The sequence below is a fragment of the Pristis pectinata genome, chromosome 4, assembly GCF_009764475.1.
Source record: "Pristis pectinata isolate sPriPec2 chromosome 4, sPriPec2.1.pri, whole genome shotgun sequence".
Lineage (NCBI taxonomy): Eukaryota > Metazoa > Chordata > Chondrichthyes > Rhinopristiformes > Pristidae > Pristis > Pristis pectinata.
This window is the reverse complement of record NC_067408.1, coordinates 61080354-61103671: the sequence shown is the minus strand read 5'-3', so window position 1 is coordinate 61103671 and position 23318 is coordinate 61080354. Positions and strand designations below refer to the sequence as shown.

The following is a 23318-nucleotide window of genomic DNA, read 5'->3' as shown; positions in this document are numbered from 1 at the left end:
ACGGGACAGTTGAATAGAGTTCAGTTCAGACCCAGGGAGGGTGATGAAGACAGGACAATGAGGTCACCTTGTTGAATGAGGGAGCAACAATAATAAGCACATTGATGCTGGGTGTGTGGTAGGCAGGGAGGTGGATCAGAATACCTCACCCCTTTCCATTGAGGAGGAGGAGAGGACATTTGGGCCCTGAGTTATGGGGAAGTGAACCAGTGGTGATGGGTAGAGCTAGTTATCAATGGTGGTTATGGGCCCATGGGGCTGAGATTGGATTGAGTCACCGGACTGAGGGATTGCGTGTGAGGGACCATTGGGCAGTGAGGAGATCCTCTTGAATGTTGGGGTGCACTTTTCCTGTCCAAACACACCACTGGTCAGGTTCCCAGAAGTAGAGACCCCCGGAGATGCTGGCAGGCCAGAGTTGTGGCTGCAACACCAATGAGGCAGTCATAGAAAACGTTAGTCCGACAGCTCCCAACCACTACCTGTGAGAGAAGGTACTACCCAGGAGGAGATCACAGCAGTTCTCCCCATGAGAGCAGGTGTGGTGATCACGGAACAATGTGTCAGCTCCAAAGCAAGTGGAATTTGATGACTGAGTGTCCACAACACTATTGTCGTTTATGGAGTTACAGCATCTTGCAGTTTGAGTTGGATGTGTTAAGAGAGGACTATGTTGCAATCTGGAAGTGGTTCCAAAGTTCTGAAGATCTGTTGGAAGGTGTCAGACATAGACATGGATTTACTGAAGTACTTAGTATGATAAGGGAGGCTGAAAACAGTCACGGAAGCAGTGCAGAGAGGGAGTTGGAGGAGATAAATCTGTGACTTCAGAACATCAGCAGGAAAGAGGGAAGGTTCATTGTCCACAGGAAGTCTGAGTCAGGTTGCAAGATGCAGTGAGAGGTAATGCACAATAATGGGGAGCCTTAAGAAGCAATCAAACTAGATGCTGTAATTGAGTTCACGGTATCTAATATTACACCAAATACAACATAAAATTGCAGTTACCATACTATTTGATAAATTACATTTTCCTGTGTTAATTTTGATGTAAACAGTTGATGTTTAGGAGAAAGATGTAATTAAGATATCTTTACTAGACACATGTATGTCGAAACACACGGTGAAATGCATCTTTTTTGCTTAGAGTGTTCTGGGGGCAGCCCACAAGTGTCGCCACGCTTCCAGCGCCAACATAGCATGCCCATAGCTTCCTAACCTGTACGTCTTTGGAATGTGGGAGGAAACCAGAGCACCCGGAGGAAGCCCACGCAGACACGGGGAGAACGTACAAACTCCTTACAGACAGCGGCCGGAATTGAATCCGGGTTGCTGGATTTGTAATAGCGTACATGTATAACTGCAGAGACAATTAAGTTAAAGTAACAATTATAACACAGAATGGAGGGTTAGGTGTATATGGATTCTCAGCAAGTTAGGCAGCAACTGTGGAAAGAGAAACAGAGTTAATGTTTCAGGTCAAAGGCCCTTCGTCAGATGTGATTCTGACGAAGCATCTTCAAACTGAAATGTCGACTCTGTTTCTCTTTCCGCAGATGCTGCCTGACCTGCTGAGTGTTTCCAATGTTTTCTGTTTTTATTCCAGATTTGCAGCATCTGCAGTTTTTTTGATTTCCATTAGTTATATATAAAGTTTATATGAAAATATTTAGTATGTAGAACTTTCTTCTCTCCGAGGGTGGTGAATCCCTGGAATTCTCTGCTCCCGTGGTTGGTGGAGGCCGGATCATTAGATTTACTTAACCTGGAGATTGATAAATATTTGAAAGATCAAAGAATTGAGGGTTATGGGAAACTGCCATAGAAGAGGAGTTGAAGCCAGCATAGATCAGTCATCATCATATTGAATGGTGGGACAGGTTTGAGGGGCTGAGTGGCCTACTCCTGCTCCTGTTTTCTTGTGTTCTTGTATTAGTCCCTGAAGTGGATAATTCAGAAATGTTGAGAAGAGACTTCGTAAATGTGTGTTTATTTAGATTTATAACTGTGTAATATATTGTTAAATCATTAGTTAATTGTATGATTTCATATCTTAAAAAGTTACATAGTATTATTTTATGTATGTTAGTTTGTAAGGGTTTATTTTTTTAATAGGAAGTAGTGTATATGAAGGTTAGTGTGGCTTTAACCCTTAACCCTTTTACCAGTCAAGAACCTATCAATCTCTGCCTTAAATACACCCAATGACTTGGGCTCCACAGCCCTCTGTGGCAACGAATTTCACAGATTCACCACCCTCTGGCTGAAGAAATTTCTCCTCATCTCAGTTCTAAAGGAACATCCCTTCATTCTGAGGCTGACATCTCAGATCCTAGACTCTCCTACTAATGGAAATGTCCTCTCCATGTCCACTCTATCCAGGCCTATCTGTATCAGTAGCTTTCAATGAGATTGCTCCTCATTTCCACATCTGGCAAAGGGAAGAAAGGACAATGCTGTTTTCTGTTTCAGAGCTGTGAAGAGATGTAGAGTGGTGTCCCTGGAACAGTAATTAGGCCTTTTGGGCCTGTTGGAACAGTAATTAGCAACCTGCGTATATTTTCAAAATATGTCCTTGCAGGGAAGTAGAGAGGTTGGACAAACTTGGATTGTTTTATCTGGAGCATCAAAGGCTTGAGGGGCAACCTGACAGAAAGTATATAAAATTATAAGGGGCATAGATAGAGTAGATAGTCAGGTTCTTTTTCCTGTGGTAAAGATGTCAAATACTGGAGGGCATAACTTTAAGGTGAGAGAGGGGAAAGTCTAAAGGAGAGTTATGGGGCAAGTTTTTTTACACAAAGTGGTAGGCGCTTGAAACATGCTGACAGGTGTGGCGGTGAAATCAGATATGATAGTATGTTTAAAAGGCATTAAGGTAGGCAGATAAACAGGCAGGGAATGGAGGTATAGAGACCATGTGCAGGCAAATGGGATTAGTTAAAATTGGCATGGTCGGCACAGACATCATGGGCCAAAGGGCCTGTTCATGTGTTGTACTGTTTTATGTTCTATGGATGTAGTCACAGACATCAGGGGTTTACGGACAGACATATCCCACAAAGGTTTAATGCATAGGATTAACATAACTTGTAGAATTTCCAGAGGATGCTGGAGAAGGGGGACCTGTGGAGTATGTGCAGCAGTTTTTGAAGCTGATAGTACATTAAAAGTGTTAGAAAGGAATATGGGATCCTTGACTTCATTAATAGAAGAAGACTGCACAAAAACAAGGACATTGTGCTAAACACGGCCTGATCTTCAGCTAGAGTATGGTCTTCAACTCTGGCACCACACTTTAAGGAGACAAGTGGGGCTGACAGATAGATTTCCTGGAATGCAGCCAGCAGAGGGGTTTAAAATGTGTGGAGGAATTGAAGGAACTAGGGTTGATTCTTTAGCAGCAAACATTTAACAGAGGTTGATGAAAGGAATTCAAAATTGCGTGTGGTTTTGACACAGAGAGAAACTGTTTCCACCAACAAGCAGGTTAGCAGTCAGAGTAACTACATGGATGGTGATTCTACAAGAACAGGTCAAAGGCAGGATATCCTGCAGTGTGGCTCACCTCCAGACACCATTCTAACATGACAAGGGACAATTCAAGCATTGGATGGACTATTCTTCATTTGTCTAGATTCCAATGAAGCATCTCAACAGCATCCAGGACACTTGATTGCCACCATATTCAGCTCCTGAATCATTCATTCCCTTCTTCCACAGTACTTCCCTCACACTTGACTTCCTCTACCGAGAACAGCAGGCAACAGGTACCAAACGTCCCGGAGTATCACCATTCCTTAACCCTCGCACTCTCATGCACACTTTGGGAAAGTGGGCCACCACCAGCTTCTCTGGGGACAATTAGGGATGGGCAATAAACACTGGTCTTGCTAGTGGTGCCTCATGTACTGAATAAAGAAAGAAGTGTACAGAACCTCCCCAGGTTATGGCAGGTTTCCGCTCCTGAGAACCACTCGTAGCCCAAACAGTCCACAGACCGGAAATGCGGCCAAGAATTGAGTTCCCACAGGGCAGAAGATGCCTTCAGTAGCTGGCAAATCCATCCCACCAGTTTCCCAAACACTCGTTCGTATGTATTGGCTCTACCTAAGGAGGATGCTCATAACCCAGGGACGACCTGTATATAGTTTACAGGTATTGCCAAGAAAGACAGAAATAATTCATGGAGTCATACACTACGGAAGCAAGACCTTCAGCCCAATAAGCCCGCAAAGACTATCAAGTACCATTTTTACACTAATCCCATTTTATTCTCCCCACATTCCCATCAACTCTCCCAGATTCTACCATTCACCAACACATTAGAGACAATTTACAGTGGCCAATTAACGTAGCAACCACACATCTTTGGTCTTCGGGAGGAAACCAGAGCACCTGGAGGAAACCTACATCATAGACCTGTGGAGTCATACAGCAGGGAAACAGGCCCTTAGGATCGAATCATCCATGCTGATCAAGATGCCCATCTAAGCTAGTCCCATTTGCCTGCGTTTGGCCCATGTCTCTCTAAACCTTTCCTATCCTGTACCTGTCCAAGTGCCTTTCAAATGTTGTTATTGTACCTGCCTGATCCACTTCCTCTGGCAGTTCATTCCATAGGAACATGGTTACAGGGAGAACATGCAACTTCACATAACACCAGAGGTCAGAATTGAAAGTGGGACCCTGGAGCTGTGAGGCAAAGGCACTAACTGCTGCACCACTATGCCACAGTGTCTCAGTTATCCATAAGGAAGCCATATTTCCACCATGAGTTGTGATCTGGAAGCTTTTTCCATGGAGTGCGCAGGAAGCAGATTAACAAGTGAATTTCAAAGGGTTGTTGTGTAGATATACGTATATCTGCAGACAAAATTACAGGACTGTGGGGGAAAGAACAAGGGAGCCTGTTTAATTGGCTGACCCCACCATGATTGTGACTACTGGTCTTTCCAATATCTAGAAATTACTTGGATGTGTATATCCAAACATTAAAGTCTGCAACAAACCCAGAGGGAGCCAATAATTTTTGGTGAAGAGCTAGATGTAGAAAGGATGAATGAAACATGGTTTAATAAAAGACAGAGCTGAGAGATTATAACATACATAGAAAGGACAGGAAACTGATGGGGTGTAGCATGTGAGGCATGGAGTGTGAGCTGTGGTAGCAGTAAGTGAGGAGTGTATATGGTTGTCATTTAGATAGTTCCCTCTGTTTATTGAGTGCTCTGGCTGCCCTTAGAGCTCAAGAGTGGCACCTATGCTACATGAACCCATTTGGTACCTGATGCCTTATTGGTGAGGACATCAGATCAGAATCATGATCATTTAACTCTGCTATTTGCCAGGATTGGGCAACAAATTCTCTTCCAAGAGAGGATGGGTTAGTGTCTGAGATGTGTATTTAGCAAAATAAACACTGATGCAGTGACATCAGTGTATGTGGATGAATTGGGGAAGGGACAAGGGACAATGTGGTGAAGAAGGCATTTGGGATTCTTGGCTTCATTAGCTGGGGCATAGATAACTGGCTAGACCACAGCTCGAGTACTGTGTGCATTTCTGGTGGCCACACCATAGGAAGGATATGACTACACTGGAGAAGGTGCAGAGGAGATTCACCAGGATGTTGCCTGGAGTTCATCAGTTATGAGGAAAGTCTGGATGGGCTGGATTTGTTTTCCCTGGAATGGAGGAGGCCGACGGGGCTCCTTATAAAGGTATCCAAAATTCTGAGAGGCATAGAAAGGGTAGATGGAACAAAACCTTTCCGCCAAGCAGAGGTGTCTAAAATTGGAGAGCATAGGCTTAATGTAAGAACAAGAGGTTTAGAGGGGATCATGAAGAATTTTTTAATCTGAGGGTGATTGGAATCTGGAACACACTGCCTGAGGGGATGGTGGAGGCAGGGATTCTCAAAGCATTTACGAAGAATCCAGTGGAACAGATGAATCACCAAAGCACAGAAGGCTATGATTCAAGTGCTGGTAAATGGGATTAGTATAGGTGGGTATTTGATGGGTAGCATGGACATGATGGGCTGAAGGGCCTGCTTCTGTGCTGTAGGACTCTGTGACTCTATATGACCAGCAGAAGTGAATGGTTGGGTAGCTGAAGGAGACGTAGCCATACTGGCATAATGTCGTACCATTTAACACAGAGCAAAGGTTTGGTGGTTGGCTCTTCAATACTGATGTATGCTGCAACTTAGGAGACACCTTCAAAGAGTGGAGACATGAGAGAGAGAAGATAGTGGAATCTGGAGCAACAAACATTCTGCTGGAGGAACTCAGCAGGTCGAGCAGCATCTGTTGGGGGGAAAGTAATAGTCCTGATACAGGGATTCAACCTGAAACGTTGATAATTCCTTTCCTCCCACAGATGCTGCGCAACCCGCTGAGTTCCTCCAGCAGATTGTTGGTACCTTCAAAGAGTGAGTATGTTTTTGGACAGGAGTTGTTTTACTGTTCTCTCATTAACTGCATGAAATATTGATTACCCCGTTTCAAGACACTGGGATATTTAATCGATTAATGTTAAGTAGACCTTGGATCAAACCCTAGCCCAAACTGAAGGGGTGTCGTCCTCATCTCACCCACCTTATTGAATTAGTAAACTGAGTGCTGACAAAAGAAACAATGCATTAAAATAGTAACTATGACATGCTAACAATCAAACACATTGGTTTATCAATCTCAGCGTTGAGCACATGGGAATATCTAAAAAGCAATGTTGGGTGAAATGGGTGACTGTGGTCTGTTGAAGTTGAATTTCTGGTGATATGCCCATTGCAATCTGTCACACCAGTCTTCCTGCAGGAGGGTGAGGCCAAAAGTCTATTGCACAGAGGCCGACGATCTAACACGCCATTTGAAGAGCTGAAAAAAGGTTCAGTTGAGCGAGAGTGTTTCGAGGAACAGTGCACACGTGAAGAAGCGAGAGAAGTGTTTGAAAATGAATCAAGAACTGTAAGATATGTATGAAGAATCTCACTGGGGGTAGGGCATGCACAGGGGTAGAAATGTGTCTGTCTTGGAGAGACACATGCCGGTGTCTTATTAAAATTATTTGAAGAATGCATGCAAAACCACCAGGTATATCTGTGAGCTACCATGATGTAACATTTTTTAGATGATAACTGGGGAGAGGTGGGCAAAATATCTCATCAAGCTGTCCCTGATCACAGCCCTATTACTCCCAGAATCCCATCCAGTCAGAACCCTCCATCAGCCCTGATCTTTACTTTGATCTCTTTCTTATTCTCTCAGTTATTTTTTAACTCGTAAATCATTCTCCAGTCTGAATCACTTCTCTGCACTACACATCTCTACAATCTGAACCCCTTCCCTCCCTCACACCCAGTGTGTACCTGAACCCCTTCTCTCCCCCACACCCAGTGTGTACCTGAACCCCTTCTCTCCCCAACACCCAGTGTACCTGAACCCTTTCCCCCACACCCAGTGTGTACCTGAACCCCTTCCCTCACACCCAATGTGTACCTGAACCCCTTCCCTCCCTCACACCCAGTGTGTACCTGAACACCTTCACTCCCTCACATCCAATTCTCTCTCCAGTTGCTCTTGCCCTGAGGTATGTTCAATATTCGGACTTCCTGTTCTATTGGAAACTCTGTCTCACTCCCTTCTTCCCCATGCGTCCCCTCCAATTTTACTTCCCATATTTCCTTATGGCATAGAAAGGAGGCCATTTGCCCCACTGAGGCTCTGCCAACACACAAAGCAATCCCATCCCTGTAGTAATTCCCATCAGCTTCCCCTAGATTCTAATGGCATTGGAGAGAGAAGAGATTTCAGTGAAACTTATATATTTCACAGCAGGGCAGATGTTTCCACTAACTGTGGGATCGAGGACGAGGGGTAACCGTCTCAGAATCAGTGGTCGCCCATTAGACACTGGAGTGAGGAAAATTTCTTCACTCAGATTTTAGAATTCTCTATCCTGGAGACTGTGGAGTTACTGAGTTCATTCAAAACCGAGATCAGTAGGTTTCTGGACATTGGGAACCATAGAAACATAGAACAATACAGCACAATACAGGCCCTTCGGCCCACCATGTTGTGCCGCCTTTCAAACCACATCTAAGACTATCTAACCCCTTCCTCCCTTCCTTGGGAGGATGGAGGGAAATGGTGGGAAAGTGCAGGAAAATGGCACTGAGGTCAAAGTTCAGCTCTGATCTTGATGAATAGCGGAGCATGTCCCAAGGGCCGGATGGTCCACTCCTGCTCTTCGATCTTACATTCTTATCCCAAAAAAGACTAAATCTGTGTCAGAAGATGAGAAGATGCTGTTGAGTGCCCGGGGAGGGTGGGAAAACCCCTCACACTGTCTCACTCCAAGCAACCCAAAAGCTGTTTGTCAATCATGTGATGAGACTCAATGGCAAGTGAATTGATAGAATCAAAGAATATTTACAGAAAGGAAGGCCATTCAGCCCATTGTCCACACCAGCTTTCTGCTAGAGCAACCCATGAGCTCTACCTCCAGCCCCTTCCCCAGAGACTTGCAAATGTTTTCCCAACATTTCCAGTTCCCTCATAGCCACAAGGAGAATCTTTCCTTTGAGTGTGTTGTTGTAACCTGGAATGTACTGCCTGCAGGTGTGAGGGAGGCAGTACATTCCAGGTTACAACAACACACTCAAAGAAAAGATTCTCCTTGTGTCAGTGTTAATCCCCTCCTCTTTAGTTTATAACCTCTAGCCCTCAACTCCTCCACCAGTGGGAACAGCCTCCCATTTTCCCACAGCCTCCCACAGTCAACGTTACCATTTTCCTCCACAGGTGCTGCCTGACCTGCTGAGTTGCTCCAGCATCATGTTTGTTGCTGCAGATTCCAGCACCTGCAGTTTCTTGCATCACCATTCCTGTAAATCTCCTCTGGACCCTCTCCAGTGCTGATGCCACACCCTCCACTGCCTCCACGGGTGAGGAGTGGGCCACCACTGCCTTGATCTCAGGGGCACAGCTGACAAGAGCCGAGGGAGGAAAGAGAGATGGGGCAGTCGGGTGCCGGCGGATGGAGAAATGGGGTTGCGGGAGGGGTTGATGACAGTGGTCATGGCGGCAGAGGGGTGGCAAGGAAAGTGAAGGCCATCATTTCCAAGTGAGACTCCCTAATGGCAGGAGTGTGGTCTTCCAATTATGAATGGTGTTGGGTCCCAATTGTGTTAGAGGTTCCAGGCAGGGTTGGAGATTGGTGGTGGTGGGTGGGAAGGTGTTGGCAGAGGGGCAGATAGTGATGTTGGAGTGGGAGGCAGTCTCGTGTTGAATAGACGTTCTGATAGACGTGCTGTAGGAGAGCAGGGGGCTTGCAGACTTACTGGATGCTCTTGCTCTAACAAGCCATGTTGTAAAGGTGCTTACCTCATCAGATGAGATTTTGTGGCCTCTGGTCCCAGCTGCTGGCTTGTCCTGGTCCTGAATGTCCAGTCACCTGTGGTTGAGGATAGAACAACTTTTAACTTAAAAGCAGTAATAATATTTAAATCCCCAGTCTGCATCCCTGAGTGGACTGGCCACCAACACCTCAGCCCCTCTTTGTTGAAACAGTCCTTTCGGGGTAAGTTTGATTGCCATCACAGATTTTTGCAATGTAACCTCTGTCAGGACCCAAAGCTGCCCATTTTTGGGACTTGGTTTAGACTTCTCTTCATCTGTTATTTGTACTTTGTGTTGGGGTTGTTTTCAGGGGATCTACACAAACCATTTTCTTCTCTTCTTTCCAGGAAGAGTTCTGGACCATCTACACAGGTATGTTTTAACAACATTTCTCGAATTGGTGGATGGGTTATCAGCAGAGTGAAATGGATTTGTCAATTTCTGTCCTAAACTCGCACTTGTGATGGCCTTTCAAGTCTTTGTAGTGGCGTCAAACAGCAATGGAACAGGCACTTTGGCCCACTGAGTCTGTGACAACCACCAGGCACCCACTTATACTGAAAGTGCTGAAAACATTCAGCAGGTCATGCAGCATCTCTGGAGATACGTAGTTAACGTTTCTTCATCAAAACTGGGAAACAGGGAAAACTAGTTAGTTTTCAGTCAGGGAGGTGGAGGAAGGGGTGGTAGAACAAAGGGGATATCTCTGATACGATGACACCAAATCTGTTAATGGGCAATTACCAGGACAGTAACTTCTTTGTCTGTTGATGTGTTGTAAGTAGCGAGGCTGTGGGACATGTCCAGCAGGCCAGATTATAAAAATAAAATAAAAAACCTGAGCCAGGATGATGACAGTCAGAAATGCTTTGATACAGACCAAAAAGTACCTGAAGGTGGAGAATTCTGCATAGGTTCCAGGCAGGTGCAATACGTCCATACTGAAGATAAGGTGTTGTTCCTCAACCTTGCATTGGACCTCATTGTAACAGCGCAGGAGGCCAGAGACAGAGAGGTCAGAGTGGGATGCGGAAATTAAAGCAACAGGCAACAGGAAGCTCGGGGTCTCACCTGTGGCCTGAAACAGCAGGTGCTCCACTTTTGATTTTCTTCTGCCCATGGACACCAATTCTATTTTATTTTTCCTCACATTCCCTTCAACTCCCCCCAGTTTCTACCACTCGCCTACACAGTCAAGGTAATTTACAGCAGCCAATTTACCTAGACACCTGCAAGTTTCTCAGATGTGAGAAAATACTGGAGCACCGAGGGGAAACCCACACGGTCATAGGGAGAACGTGCAAACTTCACACAGACAGCACTCGAGCTCAGGACCAAATCTGGGTCACTGGCGCTGTGAGGCAGCGGCTCTATCAGCTATGTCACCGTACTACCCTGAAAGATCATCAACCTGAAACGTTAACTGTGTCTCTATCTTCACAGATACTGCCTGATCAGCTGAGTGTTTCCAGCATTTTCCACTTTTATTTCAGATACCCAGCATTTCATTTTTTCATTTTTAAGGCACACTTGACGTGGAACAACTTGCCACAGTTGGCAAGGAGAGCAGCAACACACTCCTTGGCTGGCATAGAGGAAAGTGAGAGGCTGGAGAGGAGAGGAGAGGAGCTCCTAATTCACTCCATGCAAGTCCTGGTAATGGAGGAAGGTTCTGTGCACCAGTGGAGCCAGTAGTCTGCCATGCTCACCACAAAAAGGGTCTGTCAGTCACCCCCTTCTCATGCAATATAATAATGTTGATGGGACTTTCACGATCTGACAAGGTGTACGCCAAGTTGATCTGCACTTCACTGTATACACCTGCAGAGCGCATATAGAATAAAGTGTACAAAGAAAAAGATCCTTACAGTGTTTGCAGATCATGCAGAGATCTTAGTTCTTCACGCAAGGTGCCACTCATCAAGGAAGGCAGAGATATTAGAACATAAAACATAGAACAGCACAGCACAAAACAGGCCCTTTGGCCCACAATGTTATGCTGACATAGCTAATCCCTCCTACCTGCAGAAACGTCATATCCCTCCGTTTTCCTCTGATGTGCCCATCCAAGCCCCTCTTAAATGCCCCCAATGAATTTGTCTCTACCACCCTATCAGGCAATGCATTCAAGGCATCCACCACTCTCTGAGTAAAAAAGAAGTGCCCTGAGTCTGTTCTGAACCTACCCCCTCTCACCTTAAATGTATGCCCTCTGGTATTGGATCGCTCAATAAAGGGAAAAAGGTATTGCTTGTCCACCCTATCTATGCCCCTCATAATTTTATACACTTCCAACAGATCACCCCTCAGCCTCCGCTGCTCCAGAGAAAAGAGCCCAAGTTTGTCCAGCCTCTCCTGATAGCACATGCCCTCCAATCCAGGCAGCATCCTAGTAAACCACCTCTGCACCCTCTCTAAAGCTTTGACATCCTTCCTGTAGTGAGGTGACCAGAACTGCACGCAGTACTCTAAATGCGGCCTAACCAGAGACCTATAGAGATGCATCATAACTTCTTGACTCCTGTACTCAATACCTTGATTAATTAAAGCAAGCATTCCATAAGCCTTCTTTACCACCACATCTACCTGTGTAGCCACTTTCAATGAGCCATGAATTTGCACCCCAAGGTCTTTCTGCTCTTCAACACTGTTGAGAGTCTTGCCCTTTAGAATGTATTGCCTCTCGACATTAGTCCCACCAAGGTGCAGCACCTCACATTTATCTGGGTTAAACTCCATATTGTACAAGGCAGGGATATTGTACCAAGCCACTAAAGTAATTGGAGCCTTTAAAGTAAGTAAAATTCACTGTTATAATCAGTGAGAGTGAATTCCACACCATGTATCCCCTGGGCTGTCCAGTTGATGTTTGGTGTATTCGGTGGGTGTTAGGATTAGGGTAGGAAGAAAGTGGTCTGGTTTGCGTGGGTGAATTTGATTTTACAGGCTCTTTTTGAAATCACCTCTCTGTTAGGGGGTTCATGCAGTCGATGCCTGCTTCCTCTCCCCAGCTGGGAGGTGAAACAGTGTATGCAAATTGAGGTCATCCCTCTGGTAGCCTTCTTCATCCTGCTCCTCTTGCTCCTGCCAATCCTCACGTCCCCCAGACTCCAGGTCTGTACACTTGTCTTCCTTTGTTTGGCTCTGATGTAGAAATGGTGAGTCTCCACATCTACCAGATTGATGCTGGCATTAGAATATCATTGTTTTCTACTATGATTCTGGTAATTGCATGGCTCTGGTTGTGTCAGTGTGGTTCCTGAAAAGGTGTGAGAAGCCATGGAGAGTAGTCCTTGTATCCCTGGTTCCATCCCATTGCGATGGGGTGGGGGGCCGTAGGCTGGCTGCTGCAATTGTCCAGCAGTGCTGACTCCCTCAGGTTGATGGAGTCAAGTGTGCTGCCAGCAAACATGGAGTTTGCCGTGAAGAAACTCTTCTCATAATCCATAACAGCTCGCACATTGAGGGAGCAGAAATCCTTTCCATTGAGGAAGAGGGTCCCAGTTATTAAAGGAAGCTCTTGAGGGCAGATGATTGAGTCAGAGGCCCACTGCTCCTGTGGGAAGCCAGCAATGCAGCACATCCCAGTGCCTGAGATACTACCTGCTCAACACTGTCAAGAGTTGTTCATGAGTGCAGTGCCTGAGTGACCTCTCTGATGCTGCAGTGAGGTTGGCAGAGACCAGCTGGGGCTGCCTGGAAATGTCCCGTGACAAAGTGAGCTTGGCCTCGATGGAGAGAAGAGTTCTGGTGGGAGAGTGTAGCTGAAGGTCTTCCTGCGCAGTGTGTCTTATTCAGTGGTGACAGCTTTGAAAGACCTGGGTTTGGGAATATACAGGGGTCCAGATAGAAAATGGGGTCTCAGATGACACTCTGGAAGTAGGCTCACCATTAATGGGTGAGCCTTTGCCTCCATTCCCAGAGGTCCTCACCCAGCTTAAGTGGTCGATCCTGGCCGTACCAACACTTCTAGTAAGGGAGAACCACCAGGCATTCAGTGAATGGTATCTCATCAACCAAATCCCGGACAAGTTGCTCCCTGCTATAGTTGTGCCACATGCTGTGGTCTGAGCAGCCTGCAGCCAGTTCTGAAGCTGCCCAGTTAGGTCTCTCAATTTCAGCAGAGTGTGCTGCCTAATATCAAAAAAAGCAACAAAGCAGTGCAATGTGCTCCTGTAATAAAATGCTGGAAACACTGAGCAGGTCAGGCAGCATCTGTGGAAAGAGAAACAGTTAACATTTCAGTTCCAAGAATTATCATCTGACATCTGTTTCTCTCTCCACAGACGCTGCCTGATCTGCTGAGTGTTTCCAGCATTTTCTGTTTATATTTTGGATTTCCACCTACTGCAGTTTTTTGATTTTCACAATGCGCCACCACGTTGCAAAGGCAGCCTCCTACTCTGATTTACATCGGTGTGGGCAGAATGTTATGTATTTTTTTTGTGTGGTCTGGGCATTGGTGGCCAGGCCAGCATTTATTGCCCATCCCTAATTTCCCCTGAGGGGTGGGGGTGAGCCATGTTCTTGAAGAGGAGGGAGTTCCAGGACGTAGACCCGACAATGATGAAGGGCAGGAAGTATATTTCTAGGCTAGCGCTGAAATGGTGCAAACCAAGGAGCCATGTTGTTGGTGTGCTAGAGTGAAGTCCACTCCACAGTACAGCTCCACTGTGAATTAGGCTGCTGTCATACAAGCAAATGTGTAACCACATGAATGAGGAGCAGGAGCAGACCACTTGGTCTCCATTGAGCCTGCTTCGTCATTCAATAACATTGTGACTGATTTGACTATAATCTCGGTTCTGCATTCCTGTCTACTTGCTTATCAAGTTTTTATCTACCTCTGTCATATAAATATTCTCCTTCCACTGCCCTTTTTAGAGAGTTTCAAAGACTCATAACTCTGAGAGAAATTTCTTTTGTCTTAAAAGGGAGGCTGTTTATTTTTAAACAGTGACCACTAGTTCTTGATTCTCCCACAAGAGGAAATGTCCTCACAACATCCACCCCGTCAACACCATTTAGGGTCTTGTGTGGTTCAATGAAGTGACGTAAACTCTTAATGACAACCCACCCATTCCGGGTCTAAGCCTTGCAAACCTTCTCTGAATTACTTCCAGTGCATTAATATCTTTCCTCAAGTAAGGGGGCCAAAAGTGTACACTGTACTCCAACTATGGTCTTGCCAAAGACCGAAGCATAACCTCCTTATTTTTACATTCAGTTCTACAAGCAATAAACAATAACATTCTGTTAGCTTTCCTTAATCAGCTGCTCTACTTGTAGACTAGTATTTTGTGTTCATAGTAGCAGGTTTACACCGGTTGTGACACCACAGACAAGGAAGAGCTCTAACCTTCTATGCAGCCTGGATAACCTACCTCCTCATCAACTCAGAAATCACATTTCCTTTATTCTCTGCCAATCTCCAATGGCAACACAATTTCCAGATCCAAGTCGGTGCCAGTAACTCTTGGCATCTGCTTCTGAAATTCATGCATCCAGGAGAGGATGCTGATAAGTTGTACCCAAGTGCTTCCAGGAGCGAAGTTGCCACTTTAGATTGGAGAAGCCCCATGTGGCAGAGAAGTCAGAAAGAGTTGACAGGGTGGTGTACAAAACGTTGATGGCTTGAGATGGTTGAATAGGAGAAACTGCTTCTATCAGGGTCAGGAATCATGAGCACAGATTGAGGGTGATCGAGAGAAATGTTTTTATGCAGCAAGCAGTTCTGATCTGGAATGCATTGCAGATTCATTTGTGGCTTTCAAAACTGGATACATATTTGAAGTTAAAGTAGTTTTCTGGGATCTGAGGGAAGAGTGGGATTGCTCTACAAAGAGTTGGCACAGACTCAATGGGCCAAATGGCCTCCTTCCATATTGCGATGTCTCTGACTCTATAATGAACCAGATCTCAAACAAAGCCAGGTTTCCAATGCCATCTTAAGCACGCACTCTGCTGAGTGTCCGGGAGAAGACTGAGTTGGATGGTGATCCTGAACAAGTGGCAGAGGAGGATGACGGATCAGGACTTCAGCAAGAATGGAGAGTGGGAAGCAGAGACAGCAACAGATGTGGTGCTGGGACAGTCAGAGAGGTGGAGGGGTAAACCTGGCTTAATCAAAGCCCAAAGTAAATGGAGAAGGGAAGGCAGAGGAGAAGTGATGCCCTGGGGTTGGAGCAGGGATTATAAGGGAAAGCAAGGTATCTGCTAGATGGGGGCTGGGAAGTTGCAAGGTTGGAAAGGGGCTGGAAGTGAAAGTGGAGAGAGGAATCCTTGGGAAGGAAATGATAATGAGCAAAGGGCAATGGGCAAAGGTCAATGCAACAGTCAAAATGCAAACACCAGATAGCAGAGGGGCAGCAGGGTACTGGGGAAGTTTGCAGGAAGTGAGTGAGGAGAACTGGACCATGGATCAGGAATGAGAAGCAACAAATAAAGACTTATATTTACAACTTCAGGGCATTCCAAAGAGACCACAGGCAACTGAGAACTATCTAATGTAGGTGATCTGTGCAATCAAGTCTGTTTATGGCCCAACCCGTTGGCTGAAGACCTGGGACAGTGGAGTAAACCCCTGGGAAGCAACTGTTACATCCACCTGAGAGGACAAGGAGGACTTTACCATCTCATGCTCAGAGTAGCACTGACTACAATGACGCCAGGCTACATTCTCTGGAGCAGCGTTCAAATCTGCAACTCTCTGGAAAAGCAGAACCTCTAAACCATGGCTCTTTAAATTCCATATCAGGCTTGGAGATCCTGGACACCAGCAAGTCCCACCAATGAATCTGGTGGCCAAGCAGAGGAAGAGGAGCTATGGGAGAGGAGCCCAGGGACTGGGAACGGGGGAGACTGGGGAACTTGAGGAGGGGGTGAGAAGCAGACAGGGAGGGAGGCAAACTGAAGAACCCATGCAGAAAATGGTGAGGGAGAAGGTATGAAGGCAGAAGTGGAGCGTGGAGTCCATGGGAAAAATGACTTTAGTCGGGATGGTTGCTGGGAGGCTGCTGATTAACGAGCTCAGCAATGAAGACATACAGCACAGAAACAGTACCTTCAACCCGTCAAATCTCCCTAGACCGTCAACACTCAGTTAGATTAATCCTATTTCATCCTCTCCACATTCCCATCAATGCCCCTACGCACCCCGCCACCCCCCCCCCCCCCCCGGCATAGCAGGCTGCAGACTAAGTGCTGGTCAATGGGTATATGGACAGTATAGACATAATGGGCTGAAAGGCCTGTTTCTGTGCTGTATGTCCTTGTGACTCTTTAATCTATTCTACAACTCACCTACATACTAAGGGAAACTTATAATGGCCAGTTAACCTACCAACCCTTTGTGATGTGGGAGGAAACCAGAGCACCTGGAGGAAACCCACCTGTTCACAGGGAGAGATTGCAGAAAGTTGTGAACACAGCCCAGCCCATCATTCAAACCAGCATCCCCTCCACTGACTCTGTCTACACTTCCTGCTGTTTCGGGAAAGCAGCCAGCATAATCAAAGACCCCACTCACCCTGGTCATTCTTTCTTCTCCCCCTTCGCACTGGGTAGAAGATACAAAAGCTTGAGAGCACGAACCACCAGGCTCAAGGGCAGTGTCTATCTCACTGTCACCAGACTCTTGAACGGAGCTCTCATGCACTAAAAGATGAACTCTTGATCTCCCAATCTACCTCGTCATGGCCCTTGCACTTTATTTGTTTACCTGCACTGCACTTTCTCTATAACTGTAACACTGTATTCTGCTTTCTGTTTCTTTTATCCTTTTGTACGACCTCAATGCACTTATGTATGGATTGATCTGTCTGTGTGGCATGCAAACAAAAGCTTTTCACTGTATCTCAGTACATGTGACAATCAATTACCAATTACCAAACTCCGCACAGACAACACCCGAGGTCAGGATCGAAACTTCCATGGAGCTGTGAGGGAGTCAAACCGCAGCCGTGGAGTAAGTAAAATAGGTCTGATGATGGAAGCGAAGAATTGTCAGCGGGAGCAAAACATCAGCAGAAGCTACGTCCCAGTCAACCCAGCAGAGACTGTTTCTGTATTCTGGAATCACCAAACAGGACCCAGCGAACATGTAAAAATAATGTGTGTTCTCTTACTACTTAGATTTTAATCATTAAATTTCAAAGCTGTAGTCCCAATATCTGTTTTTCAAATATTTTTATATAGCATTAATTTGTTACTTTGTTGAAACTAGAGGCTTGTTTTAACAATTGTCACCTGCAGATGGCAATCAATGCGCATCAAACCCATGCCAAAATGGAGGAACGTGCCAGGACCAACTGAAAGGTTATCAGTGCTGGTGTACAGAGAACTTCGAAGGCTGGAATTGTGAAATAGGTAAGATAAATATTTTTAGATGAAGCAGTCAAAAAAAAACACAAACCCAGCTTTCTTTCACTTTTGAAAATTAGTGCTAATTCAAATCCACTGTATTTAGCTTCAGCTAGATGTGGGTATTCCTCTCTGCCAGAGTTCTTCATCTCAGGAACTTAACCAAATGAAAAGCAAGCTGCGGAATCCAGATCAGATTGTCGATAAAAGAATAATATATTAATCTTCCCTGCCATCTGTTCATCATTCCTTCATCTACTGCTCTCTCTCCCTCGTCTCTTCATCTATCCATCCTTTCCCCTCTCCATTCCTCCTGTGCATCTAACATTCTCCCATAAATTCAAGAACAGCCCTCTTGCCCAGTAAGACTCTCTACATACTGCTTCAGAAAACCCTCTTGACTGCATTTTACAAATTCTTCCCCATCTAAGCCCTTTGCACAAAGGCAATTCTGGTCAATATTGGATAAGTTAAAATCCCCTACTACTACAACCCTATTGCTTTTACTCCCCACTGTGATCTGCCTACATAAGATCCTCTAAATCCTGCTGCCTATTGGGAGTCCTACAGTACGTCAAAGTTTCTTTGATCATACCAACACCTCACCCTTTCTTCCTCTCACCATTTCTCTGCTGCTTCATCTTCCCTGCATTTATCACACCTTCCATCCATCCTTCACAAACCTTTCCTCTCTATACCCATCCATCCCTTCGTTCACTCTTCATGCTTTCCTCACTCATCCATCCCTCCTTTCATCGGTCCCTGTTTCATTTCCATCCAAATCCCACTCAATCCCAACAACCTACACAGAGATCACTGCAGCCAGCCAGAGTATACAAATTAGGGGCAGGAGGAGGCTATTCAGCCCCTTGTGTCTGGTCTGCTATTCAATAAGATCATGACTAATTTGACTGTAACCGCATTCCCACCTAACCCCAAAATCTTTCACCCCGTAGCTTATCAAGAATCTATCTACCTCTGCCTTAGAAATAATCAGATTCCGCTTCCTCTGTGCTTTATGGAAGAGAGTTCCAAAGTTCTACTACCATCTGAGAGAAAAAATTTCACCTCAACATTGTACTCCATATAGCAGACCTTTGCCCACTCACTTCACCTATTTATGTACCTTTGTATCTCCCTTATGTTCCCTTCATAGCTAACTTTCTTACTTACCTTTGTGTCATCAGCAGATTTAGCAGCCATACCTTTGGTGCCTTCATCCAAGTCATTTATATAGATAGTAAAACATTGTGGCACACCACTCATTGTATTCTGTCAAAAAGAAAAAGGCCCATTTACAAGTCCTCCTTGGGTTACAAACACCTGACATGGACACACCGTCCACACGAGTGGCCCTTTGGGACACTGGTGGGACAGATTTGCTGGCTAATGTGGAGCTGCAGGCATCTTCTGCCAAATGGATCTGCGTGTCTTCCCCCCACCGCGCCCCCCCCAACCCTCCCCCTCCAAGTAACAATCGGGGGCTGGGTTGAGCCGAGCAGAGCTGTGAGCGCTGAGCGGACTCACTCGCTCACTCACTGAGTTAGTGAGGCCGGCTGGCGGCCGCTCTTCCCGTGCCCGCTCACTCTCCCATCACAGGTGTTTCTGTGGTCCTCTCCCACACCCTGTTGTTCATTTCTGATTAACAAACAGTTCAGATTACAAACAATTCTCAGAAACAGAACCCAGTAGTAACCTGGGGACTTCCTGTATGCTTACTCTCTGTTTACTGTTAACCATCCTATCTTCAATCTGCACTAAAATGTTAACTCCTACACCATGAGCTCTGATTTTCCACATCAACCACTGAGGTGGCATCTTATCAAATTCCTTCTGGAAATCCAAGTACATTACATCTCATGTGCCCTTCCCCTTTGTCTATGCTATGCTTTCTTACCCCTTTTTCCATGTGAACCCTTCTGTTGTTCTGAACAAGAGCCCATTACTTCTGCCACTTATTTCCCCTTTAGGCTGCTTTCTCCCAATTCTTATCACATGCTTGCAGTAAAGTTCAGGATCTGAATCACCCCATTCCCAAGAGAGTTTTCATCCTTCCAGTGAATTACAGCAGGAGTGCATCAGATCAGTAGTTTCAGAGCTCATTTATCCTAAGGATTGTGAAGGATTATAGACAATACATGACAAACTTGTGAAATTATAGAACTCTACATCTTGGCCGAGCCACTTGGTCCATAGTTGATCACTGCCCAATCCTCTCCAGCCTTTCCCCATAGCTCTGCAATTTCTCTTTCCCAGGGTTTCTTTTGAAAGTTACTGCTGGGTGCATGGTGAAGCAGCGGGAATGCTGCTGCCCCACAGTTCCAGAGACCCAGTTTCAATCCTGACCTCAGATGCTATCTGTGTGGAGTTTGTACCTTCTCCCTGTGACTGCGTGGGTTTCCCCAGGTGCTCCGGTTTCCTCCCACATCCCAAGCATGTGTGGGTTTGTTATTATGCCTGGTGTGGGTCGGTGGAAAGAGAATTGCGGGGAATTAATGTGCATGTGAGAGATGTTACAGGGGAAATAAGTGTGGGGGGGGGGGTGGGATTGCTCTGAGAGATGTATGGATTGGGCAGACTGAATGGCCTCCCTCCATGTCGCAAGTAAATATAACGTGGGATCTTCCTCTGCTGATTCAGGCAGAATATTCTAGATCATACCATCCTCCCACTTGAAAAATACTCGTGCACCAACCGCAGTTCTCTTGCCAATGTCTGACCGCTGGTCACTGACACTTGCAAATAGAAACAGTTCCTGCCTGTTTACTCTGTCAAGACATTTCATAATCTTGAACGCCTCTCAAATCTCGTTTTAACCTTTTGCACCCCAAGGAGAATAAACTCAAGTTTCTCCACTCTTTCCCCAGCACTGACATCCCTCATTCCTTGGACAGCTCTGCCTCCCCGGGTCCTCCACTACCTCCCTAATATTAATTCAGTGTGGACTGGGCCAGAGAGTAGGCAACTATAAACTACACCTGATTTGAAGTTGTAATACAGGTGCTCCTGTCCATGCACCATTCGCATTTGGTAATGGTCAGCATTTCCAATTCTCCAGTAAAGCTCTGATAATTCGCTCTCTGAATGTTTGGATATCCCGAAGGTTCAGCATCGCCTGATGATGTTTCCCACCCTCCTCTTAAACTCACTGGCTTCCATTCCCCACCCTCCTTTTAAGCTCACCGGAGCCTTGTTCCCACACTCCCTTTTATCCCATGCAATTTACGGAAGAATGTATCGTACTATGTGTATCATCTAAAAAAGAATAAAAAGGTGTGTTGGGGTATTAGTAGGAGTAACATCCAATAGTCTGGAAATTCTGCCAGTCCAGCACCATCAAAGTCCAGAGTATGCCGAATTATTGGAGTTTTACTATGTATTATGTCAGAGGCCTCAATGTTACTGCTAACCTTGGCATCTCTGAATTTCATAGGCACCTTCTCTATAAGAACAATGTATGACCATCAACTGACCATCAATGGGTAATTTGCAAGTATGTTCCCATTTATATTAGACTTGGTTTATGTGTAGACATCTCCCATCTCTATTTGTATCAGTCTAAAAGGTCTTACAATGTCATATTCCAATCACTAACATTTCAAACCTTGTAAGGGTCTTACAAAACTCTGAGCAACTTTCTGATCAAGGTCCATATGAACACCTTGTTAGGGATCTTGAAAGCCTCTGGACCACCCTTGGAAGTTGGCACCTACAGGGCCACCAACTAATGACTCTGTGTAAGTGGACTTGCTGAACTCCTAGCTTTGGACAAGAGGGATCAAGTCTGGAAGATAAATGGGGCTAAAGGCTGGTGAGAGCAGAAACAGTGTGGATCAGGGATTTACACAGGGAGAGCAGGAGGAGGGTGGGTGAGGTGAGGAGAAGGGCGAGAGGATGGGGGTGGGACGGGATGTGGAGAGGCAAGCGGAAAAAGGACGGGAACTAGCTAGGGTGTAGTTTAGGAAATAACATAAGAAATGGGGGCAGAGTCAGACATGTTACCCTGCAATCTGCTCCACCATTCACTGAGAGTGCAGCTGGTGTGATCTGAGCCTTAGGCCCAGGTGCCTGCCTGATCCCCATAGCCTTGGTACCCCTGATCTGTCCTTGCAAAGTGAGAGCAGCACTGGGAGCTGGGCTACAGTAAGTCCCAGGTTAGGCTGAAAGCCAAGTGAGGGCTTAACTGGAAGGCAACAGTGGGAACTAACTAGTGGGAAGTTGGGGAGGAGAGTAGTCCAAATGAAGGGCCTCGACCTGAAGCATTGACTGTCCATTTCCCTCCACAGATGCTGCCTGACCCACTGGGTTCCTCCAGTAGCTTGTTTTTTGTTCCAGATTCCAGAATCCGCAGTCTTTTATGTACCCATTGCCTGAAAATGACCTACTTTTGCTTGCTTTTAGAAAAAACCAAAAAGATTAAATGCATCTTTGAGAATGGACATTGCGAGCAGTTCTGCAGTGAAGTTGCTCATTCATCTCGTGAATGCAGCTGTACAGAGGGTTACAGACTTGCAGAAGATGGAGTGTCATGTATTAGCAAAGGTCATGTATATTATCCTTATTTGACAAGCAATTTGTAACAGAAATTGGGTGACAAAGAGCACATGCTGAAGGGCGCTGATAGCAGCATTCTGAGACATCAGGAACAACAGACAGAGTCCAGAGTAGGTCCATGGAGAGCTGAAGGCAGCAGGAAAGGCAAATAAGGAGACATGCAGAAAAATATTCCTTTAACAATCAATGCAAAAAATGCAAGAGCAGAGAGGCCATGTGCAAAACACTGATTGGGCCACAGTTAGAAAACGGTGTATGGTTCAGGATCCCATGTTACACAAGCGATGAATGACTCAGGAGAATGGTGTAAGGGTTGGAGGACTTCAATGATGAAGAAAGATAGGCAAGGCCAAGGTTATTCACTCTGGGACAGAGGAGGTTTTGGAAGGATGGTAAATTTTGAGAGGCTAAGATACAAAGAAAGGGCAGGACTTCCTTCCCTTGTCAGAGAGATGGTTAAGCAGGGATTGAGGGTAATTCATGGAGCTGGGGGAGTTAGTTCCCATCCACGTTGGGGTATGGAGCTTTCTGACGTGGGTGAGGGCAGAGACTTCAGCTGCCTCTGGTTGACCGGTTGATCTGCAAGGCATGTGAGCATGGTGGGCGGAAGGACCTGGTTCTGTGCTCTCTGAAGTCTACGACTGCCATAGATCGAGAGTCGCCAGCTGGAAATGATCCAAAGCTTTCAGCTGACACAGGCACGGGGTCTGTTGGGCCTCTAACAAAGAAACTGTGTTTCTATGTTCTTCCTGTGATCAGCAGATAGCAACAAGGAGCTTAGACAAGCAACTATCTCATGACAGGGTCCGTATAATTAACTTGCTACAGTGACTCTGTGACCAACTGACAACAAGGACCTTATAAGCAACCGTTAGCAGTAGCTCTATAACTTACCACTTCCAGGGAACCCTTAATAACTGACTGCAGGGACCCTATAATGAATTGATTGCAGGGATCTTAGAATTTACTGACAGCTGTGAATCTATAATCTGCCAATAC

General features: G+C 45.7%; 1 protein-coding gene and 1 long non-coding RNA gene across 3 annotated transcripts in view; one reads left to right on the top strand and one right to left on the bottom strand.

The window, feature by feature from the left end:
- LOC127569104 (coagulation factor VII-like) overlaps positions 1–23318 on the top strand; it is a 33174-nt gene that overhangs the window by 3633 nt on the left and 6223 nt on the right. For both annotated transcript variants that reach the window (XM_052013455.1, XM_052013454.1), the window contains 4 exons: positions 6811–6971; positions 9752–9776; positions 17658–17771; positions 22167–22307. In XM_052013455.1, the coding sequence (XP_051869415.1) occupies positions 6811–6971; positions 9752–9776; positions 17658–17771; positions 22167–22307 (441 nt within the window). The remainder of the gene's footprint in view (positions 1–6810; positions 6972–9751; positions 9777–17657; positions 17772–22166; positions 22308–23318) is intronic.
- On the bottom strand, positions 1600–19254 carry LOC127569107 (uncharacterized). The gene is made up of 4 exons (XR_007956156.1): positions 18939–19254; positions 17652–17754; positions 9390–9459; positions 1600–1765 (listed from the first exon to the last, which is right to left on the bottom strand). It is a non-coding gene; the product is annotated as an uncharacterized LOC127569107 (long non-coding RNA).